This window comes from Leuciscus leuciscus (genome assembly GCF_965113295.1).
Source record: "Leuciscus leuciscus genome assembly, chromosome: 19".
NCBI classification, from domain to species: Eukaryota; Metazoa; Chordata; class Actinopteri; order Cypriniformes; family Leuciscidae; genus Leuciscus; species Leuciscus leuciscus.
The window spans coordinates 14,785,048-14,798,922 of NC_138743.1; the positions used below are offsets into that span (position 1 = coordinate 14,785,048).

At 38.6% G+C, this 13,875-nt stretch overlaps 1 protein-coding gene across 2 annotated transcripts in view; it reads left to right on the top strand.

Moving 5' to 3' along the window:
* rps6kc1 (ribosomal protein S6 kinase polypeptide 1) overlaps positions 1-13,875 on the top strand; it is a 130,227-nt gene that overhangs the window by 24,592 nt on the left and 91,760 nt on the right. For both annotated transcript variants that reach the window (XM_082148462.1, XM_082148463.1), the window contains one exon: positions 312-359. In XM_082148462.1, the coding sequence (XP_082004588.1) occupies positions 312-359 (48 nt within the window). The remainder of the gene's footprint in view (positions 1-311; positions 360-13,875) is intronic.

Consider the following 13,875-nt stretch of genomic DNA (forward strand, 5'->3'; position numbering starts at 1 on the left):
AAGCCTTCGGGTGGTGATGGCACGGTAGTGCTTGGGCTCGTCATCACTGCTCGTACCTATATTCTCCCTGTTGTTACTGTTTTCTTGACAAGGATCTGTCTTTTTAAACTCTTTAAAAAGGTTTAAAGGATTAATTTGTTAAATTTTTTTTTTTTTACTTTTCTATCTGTAGGCTATAGTGACTCCGTGATCCATATTTACTGTAAATATAACTCCCTTGACAAAAAGATGTTTAGAGGGTGACGTTACACTGTTTCAAAAGTGTTTTTGCTTAAACATTGCCTTTATTTATATGTGTTTTTTATGTGCAGGTGTTGTTGGTGATGGATAAGAGAACGCAGGAAACTTTTATTTTGAAAGTAAGTGGTCCATTTAGAGTTAATAACACCTAACGATTTTACAGGAATTCTTACAGCGAGTTACTCCCCTAAAAGCTGTAATGCTTCGCTTCTGTTTAATTTGACTGTTTGAATTTGATTTAACTATTTACAGTAAGAGTAAATACCAGAAAAGCTATATCTAAACCATATCGAGGACTGAAGTATTACAAATTGATAAATAATTAAATATTGATAAAAAGGGGGCCAAATGGATGGATTTGAAAGTAATAATAGGGTGGCTTCAAGGGCCCTGTCGTGGAAATTCTTAATACGTATACAACGTTATACAACCTACTTAATCTGACTTCTTCACCACGGACAATTTAAACAACTTGCAGTTGTTAAAATAATAACTACAGTATCTCGAGGTAATTACCTGAATACTTACAATACAATACTTCCCTGAAGTAAGGTGACGGCGTCCCGTCAAGAAGCTACTATCACTACCTCAATCACACATAGATGTTCTATTGTTGTCTTTTGAGCGTAGAATATTTAGTACTTCTATCACTACCTCAATCACACATAGATGTTCTGTTGTTGTCTTTTGAATGCAGAATATTTAGTACTTCTATCACTACCTCAATCACACATAGATGTTCTGTAGTTGTCTTTTGAGCGTTGAATATTTAGTACTTCTATCACTACCTCAATCACACACAGATGTTCTGTTGTTGTATTTTGAGCATATAATCTGTTTCTCAGCTGCGCAGCATATACCTGACACAAGTTTTATTCACGGCCGGGGGAGATCACTGGTCACAACAACCAAGTGAGTCTCCTGAATAGAAAGATACATGTACATTTAAATCATACAGTTGAGTAAAAATCAATGTCACTCAAGTCTTCTTGACTGTGATTTGTTCTGGTGATTGGTTTGTACTGATCTAAGCTAATATGACTGTTAGTTCTACTGTGTTAAGCACTTTTTGGTTAAGTATATATGGCCTTTGACCTGAGCATCCTTAGTCTGCATTTCTCTGTACATTTAATGTTGAAAATACCCATTACAAAAAATATTTCTATCACAGCCCACAGATGTTGCCTGTAGATATCCCCAAAAGTACATTCGTCAAATTAGAGAAATGTATTTTGGGCAGGGTAGAGGCCAAGAATTAAGTACGAAACCCTACAGCTTATGAAGACTGATGGAGAAGTGAGTCTTCCAAATTTCAAGTATTTTTACTGACAGCTGAAACCAATTGACCAAGACCGGTCAATAAACACTAGCTAAACATAGAGAAAAGGCTCTGTCAACCTTACTTCCCTTTGTAGAGACCCATTGTGACAATATTGTAATAGGTAAATGAACGAGAGTTACTTTAAAAATATGTAATAAAGTACAGTCATCATTAAAATTGTATCTTCTCTTTATCCTGTGGAAGTACAATAAACAAATCTCTACCCTCTAAATTAGATTTTAAAAAGTGTTCATATTACAGACTCATTCTAGTCTATTTTGGAGAGATTTTGTGGCACAATTATGTAACCATACTCGCATCCAGAGATGGGCACTCGAGTTAGTGGCTCGTAATTTTAATGGACTTGACTCGGACTCGACCTGAAATGACAAAAAATGTCAATAACCATAACTATTACGGAAAATGTATTTTTGATCTGTATGCAGTGCTTAACCCTCTGGAGTCTGAGCGTTTTTTTGGGCCCTGGGGGTGTTCTGACATGCTCTGACATTTGTGCTTTTTTCAGTTGCTTATAAACATATTAATGGCAAAGGTGTAAATTCACTCTATATAGCACAAACAGGACTACAATAATATGTGAGCCACATGTATGTACATGTTTTCATTTTTGAGAGAATAATGTTTATGCGTGGTTATCGAAAAAACAAAAAATTAAAGTTTTTGAAATAAGGCCACAAAACACATACTAAATATGTGGCAATAAGACTTTTGACTAATGGATGTCGTCGCCTATAGTTTTTTCTTCAAAATTATGTGAAAATAGTCTTGCTTTATCGTTCACATAAAACCATACATTGATTTAAATTGATGTAAAACAGGTTTTGCTTGGAAAGCCAATATGCGAGGGGGCGTGAACGAGGAGTGGTTTACACCTTAGAATACACCCACTCTGCATAATTAGCCATTCATTCAGGTGTGACACTGACTGAGCCACAATGCAAGGACAAAAGATATATTTAGAAGAAGACTTATATTGACCATTTAAGATTTTGCTTACATCTATCTTGTAAATATGTTTTGCTATTTTATTAAAACGGTTACAATTACAACAATAATTACAATTTCAACAATATTTCGAGTGTACTCTTTCTTTGTAAAAAAAATTATTATAGGCCTACATTTTATCTATGTATTCATTAGTTTGAATATAACCAACATTGGAACAGCTAACATCTTAGTTGATGACTTTATTTTTGACAAAAATAGTATTTTATATATAGAAATTGCTAAACAAAAGCTTATTTGATGTGGCAGTATATTCTACAGTAAAAACTGTACCCAAATCTAGTCAACAAAATGTTGTCTTTCATATTTCGTCTGACTGTAACGTCTTTGCCAGCTGTGGTAAACAGCGCGCATCTCTGCCGTTTATTCATTCATAAACAGAAACCCACGTGAAGAAATTCACGTGAGAAGGAAAAAACTTACTAGTATTCCTCAGCTTGCTCCTCGATATACCCGCACTTCTGAGGGACATTTTCCATTAGTATTATTCCTCACAGCGCTGCAAGACGGTGTAAACATGTAATGATCTAAATAAACTTGTGTGTTTTCTCGAGCTGATGGGGGCGTTCACAGGATTGCCTCAGCCATTTGCGTTTGAATAGCGCGCGCTCTCCGTGGGCGGAGTCACATTACATCTGAATTAGCTGTAATGAGGTCGACTGGAATCGCTCTCTTTTAATACAGATTTCACAAGATGAGAATATTTGTTTTTTATATAAATTACTTCATTTAAAAGAAGAGAATTCAAGCTTCATGCCTGTGTGTCTGTATGCCTGTTTGACTGAGTATTCGCTGAGTTATTGTTCATTTTCGGACGCGTTTCAGAATGGACTACACTGGCAGAGAGAAGGCAGAACTCGCTTCGTGTTTATTTTTCTTTATTTGGCAAAAAGCACAACACTTTGTTTTTATTGTGAGTATACACAAAAATAATACACATTTAACAGAATCGATTGATGTTTGAAACTCCTATGGAAAATCAAAGTCAAGTATTTATGAGTTTCTTTTACACTAATAAAAAAAAAGCGAGCTGGTATCGCCGGCGATACCGTAGACCTCAGGGGGTTAAAGTGGGCCGGTGCTTACCTCACCGGTAATAATAATAATAATAAATTGAATTTTTATAGCGCTTTTCTCTAACTCAAAGTCGCTTTACAGGGCAGAAAAAAAAAAAAAATAAAAAAAAAATATATATATATATATATATATATTGGGGGGGGCTATAGATAGGCAGAGGTGAAGAGATGGGTCTTGAGGCGGGACTGAAAGATGGTAAGGGACTCAGAGGTGCGGATCTCAAGGGGAAGGGAGTTCCAGAGCCTTGGAGCTGCCCTCGAGAAAGCTCTGTCCCCAAAACTGGAGAGTTTGGACTTGGGGATGGATAGGAGACCGGCTGAGGTGGATCTGAGGGACTGTGAGGGTTGGTAGGGGGAGAGTAGGTCAGAGAGGTATGAAGGGGCCAGGTGGTGGATGGCTTTGTAGGTAAGAACCAGAATTTTGTATTTGATCCGGTGGGAAATGGGAAGCCAGTGCAGTTGTTTTAAAACTGGAGTGATGTGGTGCCAGGATTTGGAGCGGGTGATGAGTCGGGCGGCTGCGTTTTGGACCAGTTGTAGTCTTCTTATGTAAGTTGAGCTTATACCAAGGAGTAGTGAGTTGCAGTAGTCCAGTCGTGAGGAGATGAAGGCGTGAATGAGTCTTTCAGCAGCAGGGGGTGTGAGTGAGGGTCTGATTTTAGCCACATTGCGGAGGTGAAAGAAGGATGTTTTAACCCTCTGAGGTCTGAGCTGTTTTCTGGCCCTGGAGGTGTTCTGACATGCTCTGACATTTGTGTTTTTTTCTGTTACTAGTGACATTTTCATGGCTAAAGTCTAATTACACTGTATTCAGCACAAACTCTGCTACAATAATATATCAGCAGCATGTATGTAAAAGTTTGTAGTTTTGAGATAATGACATTTATGCGTGGTTTGTGAAAATACAAAAAAAATTCTCACTGAAATAAGGCCATGAAACCCATACTGATTATTTCTTCACAAGACTTTTGAAAATTGTATGACATAGCCTAGAATATTTGCTCCAAAACTATGTGAAAATCACCCTGACTGCTCATTCAGATAAGACAATATATTGATTTAAAATTTCTAAGACGTGTTTTGTGTGACAAAGCCATATGCGAAGAGGCGTGATCATCTCATGAATATGTAAGCTTTTAACACCTGAGAAAGACAAAGACACTCCCCTAACTGCCCTATTAGGAGCGATCAGGCCCTGTCATTCAGAGCAACCTTGCACAAAGAATGAGGAGATTTAAAAAAGAATGGCTTTTAGATTGTTTGGATTTATTTACAACACAACACAATCCAAAAATACAAATGACAAAATAGCACATTGAAAACAATGATCCAAAGACAGAGACCTTTGTGCCATTCCTAAAAACATTGTACATACCTTTAATTTCCAAGGTGTTTGATTTTCACTTTACCATGTTCATGTACAGAGACTCATGTGAATGTTGAAGTCAGCAGGACTCAGTTGCATCTGGTCCCTGAAAGAAAAAAAAAAAGAAAAAACTGTGAACATACTGATATCAAGAGAAACTATAGGGCTGCACGATTTTGGGAATAGATTTTAGATTTTTCTGGTTAAAATTTCTTTTTAAAATTCACAGAATACACACACACACACGTTTCCAACAATATATAATGAACACCAGGTTTGTTGTGCCTTGTAGGCACGCAGTGCTGCATAAAATAATAATAACAATAAATTAAATCTTCCAAAAGATTTCAAGAACAACTACGCTAGAGAAAAATATATTGATTATCATATGTTACTTCAAATGTTTCCATTCGTTATGATGATATGAAATGAGATAATAGTAAAAACATAAAGCCTAATGTTTGGTGCATTTTTCCTTTCAAACGCAATCACGCTCCAAAATATGATACATTAAAACCCACAGCGCGCTCCAAAATATGATACTCAAACCCACAGCGCGCTCCAAAATATGATACATTCAAACGCCATCGCGCTCCAAAATATTAAACATTATGGTTATACATATCTATATTTGAGCAGATATCCACAAACAGTATTTAACAGTAAACACGGGTCTAAATAGTATAATATTCACCATATATCTAGCAACAGTTCAACTGCAATGTGAAGTTTATGCAACAATACCATAAACTAATTAAAGCTGCAAGCAGCGATGAAAGGGCCCTCGCACCCGTGCCATCAACACTCGGTGGCTTTAGGAAGACAGAGCATGGTTGGGAAATGTACATTTAAGGAGGTATATATAGTAAGAGTATGTCAAAGTCAGTTACAAAATGTTTTGTATAATGGTGATAATAGCATGCTTCATGATTCAGCTAAGTGTTGCTAGCATTTTTAGTCTGTTTCTAGCATGCTTAGTACACAATAATTATGTGGTTAGTACTGCATTACTGTGTTAACCATGTCAGTTTCTGTTGCCAGTAGGTGGCGTTATGACTATAACTGAATATGAGCATGGATGTGTGTTCAGGACAGAACTCTTATCATACGTGTGAAGTTTGGTGCAAATTGGACATTGCCTTCTTGAGTAACAACAAAGTCATGTTTCATTGAATTAGCGTTCTTTAGCACTTAGCTAAGCATTGTTAGCATGTTTTAACATGTTTCTAGCATGTTTAGAACTCAATGGCATTTTTAACATGTTGCTAGAACGGCATCAACGTGTTAAACATGTCACTTCCTGTTGCCAGTAGGTGGCGCTATAACTATAACTGAATTTGAGCATGGACATGTGTTCAGGCCATGATTCTTATCAAACGTGTGAAGTTTGGGGCAGATTGGACATTCCATGCCTGAGTTACAGCAAATTCCTATTTAATTGCAGTAATAGCATGCTTTAGCACTTAGCTAAGTGTTTGCTAGCATGTTTTAGCATGTTTCTAGTATGTTGTTAGCATGTTTAGCACTTGCTGGCACTTTTTTTTATATGTTTTTATATGTCCACAACAGTGTTTAACATGTCACTTCCTGTTGCCAGCAGGTGGCACTATGACTGTAACTGAATATGAGCATGGTCATGTGTTCAGGACAGAACGTTCATTAAAAGTGTGAAGTTTGGCGCAGATTGTACATTGCCTTCTTGAGTAACAACAACATCCTGTTTCATTGAATTGGCATGCTTTAGCACTTAGCTAAGTATTGCTAGCATGTTTTAACATGTTTCTAGCATGTTTAGACCTCAATGGCATTTTTAACATGTTGCTAGAATGGCATCAACGTGTTAAACATGACACTTCCTGTTGCCAGTAGGTGGCGCTATTACTATAACTGAATATTCTCATGTAGATGTGTTCAGGACAGAACACTTATCAAAAGTGTGAAGTTTGGGGCAGATTGGACATTCCATGCCTGAGTTACAGCAAATTCCTATTTAATTGTAATAATAGCATGCTTTAGCACTTAGCTAAGAGTTTGCTAGCATGTTTTAGCATGCTTCTAGTATGTTGTTAGCATGTTTAGCACTTGCTGGCACTTTTTTATATGTTATTAGGAGTCCATAACAGTGTTAAACATGTCACTTCCTGTTGCCAGCAGGTGGCGCTATGACTATAACTGAATATGAGCATGGTCATGTGTTCAGGACAGAACTCTTATTAAACGTGTGAAGTTTGGGGCAGATTGGACATTCCATGCCTGAGTTACAGCAACTTCCTGTTTCATGGCGAAACATCGAAATTTGTCAGGCCGCCGAGGACCCGCCCTTCGACGAAAACTCAAGATCTTCGCAATTTAACGTCGCAAAGGCCTTAAGATTACACTCACCAAATTTGAAGATGATCAGATTAAAACTGTAGGAGGAGTTCGTTAAAGTACGAGGCCTGAAAATGGCAAAAACTGCACAAAAATCTGAGAGGAAGTTCAAAATGGCTGACTTCCTGTTGTGTTTAGGGCTATGCTCCAAGAGACTTTTTTGTAGGTATTAGGTCATTACACGTATGTACCGAATTTTGTGCACGTACGTGGAACGTTGCGGGAGGCGCACTCTGTTGAACTTTTATAGGTGGCGCTATCGAGCCATTTTGCCCCGTCCAATTCTGAAACCTATATCAGATGTAAATTTTCGCCAGTTCTGACGCGTGTGCAAAGTTTCGTGAGTTTTCGGGCATGTTTAGGCCCTCAAAAATGCGATTCAATGCGGAGAATAATAATAATAATTAAAGCTGCAAGCAGCGATGAAAGGGCCCTCGCACCCGTGCCATCGTCACTCGTTGGCTTTAGGAAGACAGAGCATGGTTGGGCAATGTGCATTTAAGGAGGTATACAGTATATAGTAGTTGCTAGCATGTTTAGTATGTTTTTAGCATGCTTAGTACACAATAGGTATGTGGTTAGTACTGCATTACTGTGTTAACCAGTTCAGTTTCTGTTGGCAGTAGGTGGGGTTATATATCTGAATATTGCTTTGTAGATGTGTTCAGTGCAGGACTTTTATCAAGTATGTGAAGTTTGGGGCAGATTGGATATTGTATGTTTGAGTTACAGCAAATTCATATTTAATTGTAGTAATAGTATGGTTTAGTACTTATAGTGTTTACTAGTATGTTTTAGCATGTTTCTAGTATGTTGGTAGGATGTTAAGCACCTACTGGCATTTTTTTTTATATGTTATTAGGAGTCCACAACAGTGTTTAACATGTCACTTCCTGTTGCCAGCAGGTGGCGCATTGACTGTAACTGAATATGAGCATTGTCATGTGTTCAAGACAGAACGCTTATCAAAAGTGTGAAGTTTGGCGCAGATTGGACATTGCCTTCTTGAGTAACAACAACATCCTGTTTCATTATATTAGCATGCTTTAGCACTTAGCTTAGTATTGCTAGCATGTTTTAACATGTTTCTAGCATGTTTAGAAGTCAATGGTATTTTTAACATGTTGCTAGAACGGCATCAACGTGTTAAACATGACACTTCCTGTTACCAGTAGGTGGCACTATTACTATAACTGAATATTCTCATGTAGATGTGTTCAGGCCATGACTCTTATCAAACGTGTGAAGTTTGGGGCAGACTGGACATTCCGTGCCTGTGTTACAGCAAATTCCTATTTAATTGCAGTATTAGCATGCTTTAGCACTAAGCTAAGTGTTTGCTAGCATTTTTTAACATGTTTCTAGTATGTTGTTAGCATGTTTAGCACATGCTGGAACTTTTTTATATGTTATTAGGAGTCCACAACAGTGTTTAACATGTCACTTCCTGTTGCCAGCAGGTGGCGCTATGACTGTAACTGAATATGAGCATGGTCATGTGTTCAGGACAGAACGCTTATCAAAAGAGTGAAGTTTGGCGCAGATTGGACATTGCCTTCTTGAGTAACAACAACATCCTGTTTCATTGAATTAACATGCTTTAGCACTTAGCTAAGTTTTGCTAGCATGTTTTAACATGTTTCTAGCATGTTTAGAAGTCAATGGCATTTTTAACATGTTGCTAGAACGGCATCAACGTGTTAAACATGACACTTCCTGTTACCAGTAGGTGGCGCTATTACTATAACTGAATATTCTCATGTAGATGTGTTCAGGCCATGACTCTTATCAAACGTGTGACGTTTGGGGCAGACTGGACATTCCGTGCCTGTGTTTCAGCAAATTCCTATTTAATTGCAGTATTAGCATGCTTAAGCACTAAGCTAAGTGTTTGCTAGCATGTTTTAACATGTTTCTAGTATGTTGTTAGCATGTTTAGCACATGCTGGAACTTTTTTATATGTTATTAGGAGTCCACAACAGTGTTTAACATGTCACTTCCTGTTGCCAGCAGGTGGCGCTATGACTGTAACTGAATATGAGCATGGTCATGTGTCCAGGACAGAACGCTTATCAAAAGTGTGAAGTTTGGCGCAGATTGGACATTGCCTTCTTGAGTAACAACAACATCCTGTTTCATTGAATTAGCATGCTTTAGCACTTAGCTAAGTATTGCTAGCATGTTTTAACATGTTTCTAGCATGTTTAGAAGTCAATGGCATTTTTAACATGTTGCTAGAATGGCATCAACGTGTTAAACATGACACTTCCTGTTACCAGTAGGTGGCGCTATTACTATAACTGAATATTCTCATGTAGATGTGTTCAGGACAGAACGATTATCAAAAGTGTGAAGTTTGGGGCAGATTGGACATTCCATGCCTGAGTTACAGCAAATTCCTATTTAATTGCAAAAATAGCATGCTTTAGCACTTAGCTAAGAGTTTGCTAGCATGTTTTAGCATGCTTCTAGTATGTTGTTAGCATGTTTAGCACTTGCTGGCACTTTTTTATATGTTATTAGGAGTCCATAACAGTGTTAAACATGTCACTTCCTGTTGCCAGCAGGTGGCGCTATGACTATAACTGAATATGAGCATGGTCATGTGTTCAGGACAGAACGCTTATCAAACGTGTGAAGTTCGGGGCAGATTGGACATTCCATGCCTGAGTTACAGCAACTTCCTGTTTCATGGCGAAACATCGAAATTTGTCAGGCCGCCGAGGACCCGCCCTTCGACGAAAACTCAAGATCTTCGCAATTTAACGTCGCAAAGGCCTTAAGATTACACTCACCAAATTTGAAGATGATCAGATTAAAACTGTAGGAGGAGTTCGTTAAAGTACGAGGCATGAAAATGGCAAAAACTGCACAAAAATCTGAGAGGAAGTTCAAAATGGCTGACTTCCTGTTGTGTTTAGGGCTATGCTCCAAGAGACTTTTTTGTAGGTATTAGGTGATTACATGTATGTACCGAATTTCGTGCACGTACGTGGAACGTTGCGGGAGGCGCACTCCGTTGAACTTTTATAGGTGGCGCTATCGAGCCATTTTGCCCCGTCCAATTCTGAAACCTATATCAGATGTAAATTTTCGCCAGTTCTGACGCGTGTGCAAAGTTTTGTGAGTTTTCGAGCATGTTTAGGCCCTCAAAAATGCAATTAAATGCGGAGAAGAATAATAATAATAAACAGAGCAATTCCAAGAGGGTCCTCACACCATCGGTGCTCGGGCCCTAATAATAATAATAATAATAAACAGAGCAATTCCAAGAGGGTCCTCACACCATCGGTGCTCGGGCCCTAATAAGTAAGAATTTCTTACCTTACATCTTTCTTGTCTTCAAATCGCGTTCTTCTTCTTCTGGGGGTAAATCCAATGTAAGCTCACGGCGCGTCTTCCAAACTCAACGAAAAGCAGAGACTTGTGAAGTGTTTTGGTGTTTTGTGTTTGAGGTAACGAGGGCATTCGCGTCCCATGTGGAGATTTGCATGTGAATCACCTTTGCGCGAGTGGGCGTGTCGAATTAAAAAGTTATTAGCAAGCGTTTGAGATACTGGACATCCTGTTGGTTTTATACAAATTACTTAAACAGAGAATATTTGTTTGCAGTTTGAATCCGATCATTTAAAAGTACACACTTAAATGTGCATAAAGGTATATGGCTCATAAATGTGTGAGAAGGATTCGCTGAGTTTTGTTTCAGTTTATAGACGTGCTCAAGAAAAAAAAGTTCACCGCGACGGAGAGGCAGAACGCACACCCTGTTTATTTTCTTTATTTTACAAAAGCACAATGTTTTGATTTGATTGTAAGTGGACACATACAAAAGTAGAAATATCACAGATTATTTTTAGGGCCCAAGCCCTGAAAGGGCGAAGGCCCTATTGTTTTCGGTAGGATTATTTATTATTATTATTATTATTAGGGCCCAAGCCCTGAAAGGGCGAAGGCCCTATTGTTTTCGGTAGGATTATTAGGGCCCAAGCCCTGAAAGGGCGAAGGCCCTATTGTTTCCGGTAGGATTATTTATTATTAGGGCCCAAGCCCTGAAAGGGCGAAGGCCCTATTGTTTCCGGTAGGATTATTTATTATTATTATTATTATTATTATTATTATTATTATTTTTCTGTCAACCTTTCGGGCACTTTTGAGACCCTTAACGTGCTTGAAAACTCTTGAAACTTTGCAGACAGGTCAGAACCCGCGGCCATCAGGGCCGGGCTGAAGCTGGTACCCGGGCGTGGCAGGGGGGCTCAACAGCGCCCCCTTGAACGGGGTCCGAAAACATGGTCCATAAATCAGACACGCTTGCATGTAGTAATATGAAACTCGGTACATGTATAGATCTCATCGGGCCGAACAACTTTCGTACTTTTACTTTTTACGCCAGCCCAACAGGAAGTTGGCTATTATGGGTTGTTTGATAACGCATACTGTGGAATTTAATGTACTCCTCCTAGGAAATTCATCCATTCGCCTCCAAACTCAGTCAGCATGAAGTCAAGACATTGAGGATGCTAAATTGCGGACAGATTTTTGATATCTCGAACGGTTTGGCCGTGGCGAGGACACGAATTGATGGCGAATAATGGAAACAGGAAGTGTGTTATAACTTCTGCATACATTAACTGATCTTGATTAAACTTCAGCAGTGTGTTCGTTGTAAGAGGCCGATCACATGGATGTGACTATTGTGAGTAAAAGTTATAGCGCCACCAACTGGCAGCAGGAAGTGTGTCCCTTTCAAAATGCTTTGAAATCACCCTCTTATTTTTACCCGATTTGCTTCAAAGTTTATGTGTATAATGTAAACACACGGCAGATGTAGACCTGTGAAAGGATTTTTGATATCTTTAATACTGTTGCCATGGCAACGCTTCAAACTTTAATATTCTTTTTTGATGCTTTTGAGACTCTTAACATACTTGAAATTGGATGAAACTCGACAGACACATCACATTTATTAGCCCGTAGACATGTGCAAAGTTTCAGAAACGGGCGTGGTGAGGGGCTCAGTAGCGCCACCTTTAGTCATAAGTGGGGGCTAAGTTTTAAGTAGAGTCACAAAAATCGTTATGTATATTGTTCTCATCAAGCCGGACAACTTTCTAATTTATAGTCATAAGCTGTGACCAACAGGAAGTGAGATATTTTGGTTTGAATGTGATTTTTTGGAGAATTCTCTCCCTCTCTCTCTCTGCCTCTGCGTCTCTGTGTGTGTGAGGGGTGGGGGGATTTGTCTTTTGAGTGAGATTTGTTTAAAATTCCTGTTTTTCAAGGTTTCAGGGGCTTTTGGGGCCTTAAACGTGCTCGAAAACTCTTGAAACTTTGCACACAGGTCAGAACGTGCGGCCATCAGGGCCGGGCTGAAGCTGGTACCCGGGCGTGGCAGGGGGGCTCAACAGCGCCCCCTGGAACGGGATCCGAACACTTGTCCATAAATCAAACACACTTGCATGTAATTATATGAAACTCGGTACACATATAGATCTCATCGGGCCGAACAACTTTCGTGCTCTAAGTTTTACGCCAGCCCAACAGGAAGTCGGCTATTATGGGTTGTTTGGAAAACGCTTGCTGTGGAATGCGAAGTACTCCTCCTAGAGAATTCATCCAATCCCCACCAAACTCGGTGTGCATGAAGTCAAGACATTGAGGATTCTAAATTGCAGACGGATTTTTGATATCTCGAACGGTTTGGCCGTGGCGAGGAAACGAATTTATGGCGAGAAAAGATAAACACGAAGTGGAATAACTTCTGCATACATTAACTGATCTTGATGAAACTTCAGCAGTGTGTTCGTGGTAAGAGGCCGATCAGATGGATGTAACTATTGTGAGTCAAAGTTATAGCGCCACCAACTGGCAGCAGGAAGTGTGTCACTTTCAACATGCTTTTGACAAAAGTGGGCGGGTTAGTTTTAACTACAGTAAAAAAAAAATTGTTTGTATATTGTACTCATCAAGCCGGACAACTTTCTAATTTATATTCATTAGCTCCGGCCATCAGGAAGTCAGATATTTTGGTCTGAATGTGGATTTTTTTTGCAAAATCAGCCTCTGAATTTTTAGCCACTCCTCTTAAACTATTTATTTTATTCCCACCAAACTTTTTCAACATGATACAAATATATTAATGATGCTAAATTGTAAACGGATATTGAATATCTCAAACGGTTTTGCTATGGCGAGGGATTAAATTAATGTCAAAAAGGAAGCAGGAAACATCTCATAACTTCTAAAAATGTAATTATACACCATTTATTTTTATATAAAATTATACAAATATTAGAACTAAACCCATTTTATTCTGTTTTTGCTATTCAAGGAGTATGAAAAAGTTAAAAACAGGCTATTTAGTGCTATTTGGTTCAACAAAAAAGCAAACATAGGGCTATACTGCCCTCTTGTGTCCAAAAGGAAATCAAAATAGTATATAAAACGTTTTACTAGGTAGGCCTATTGTATTTAA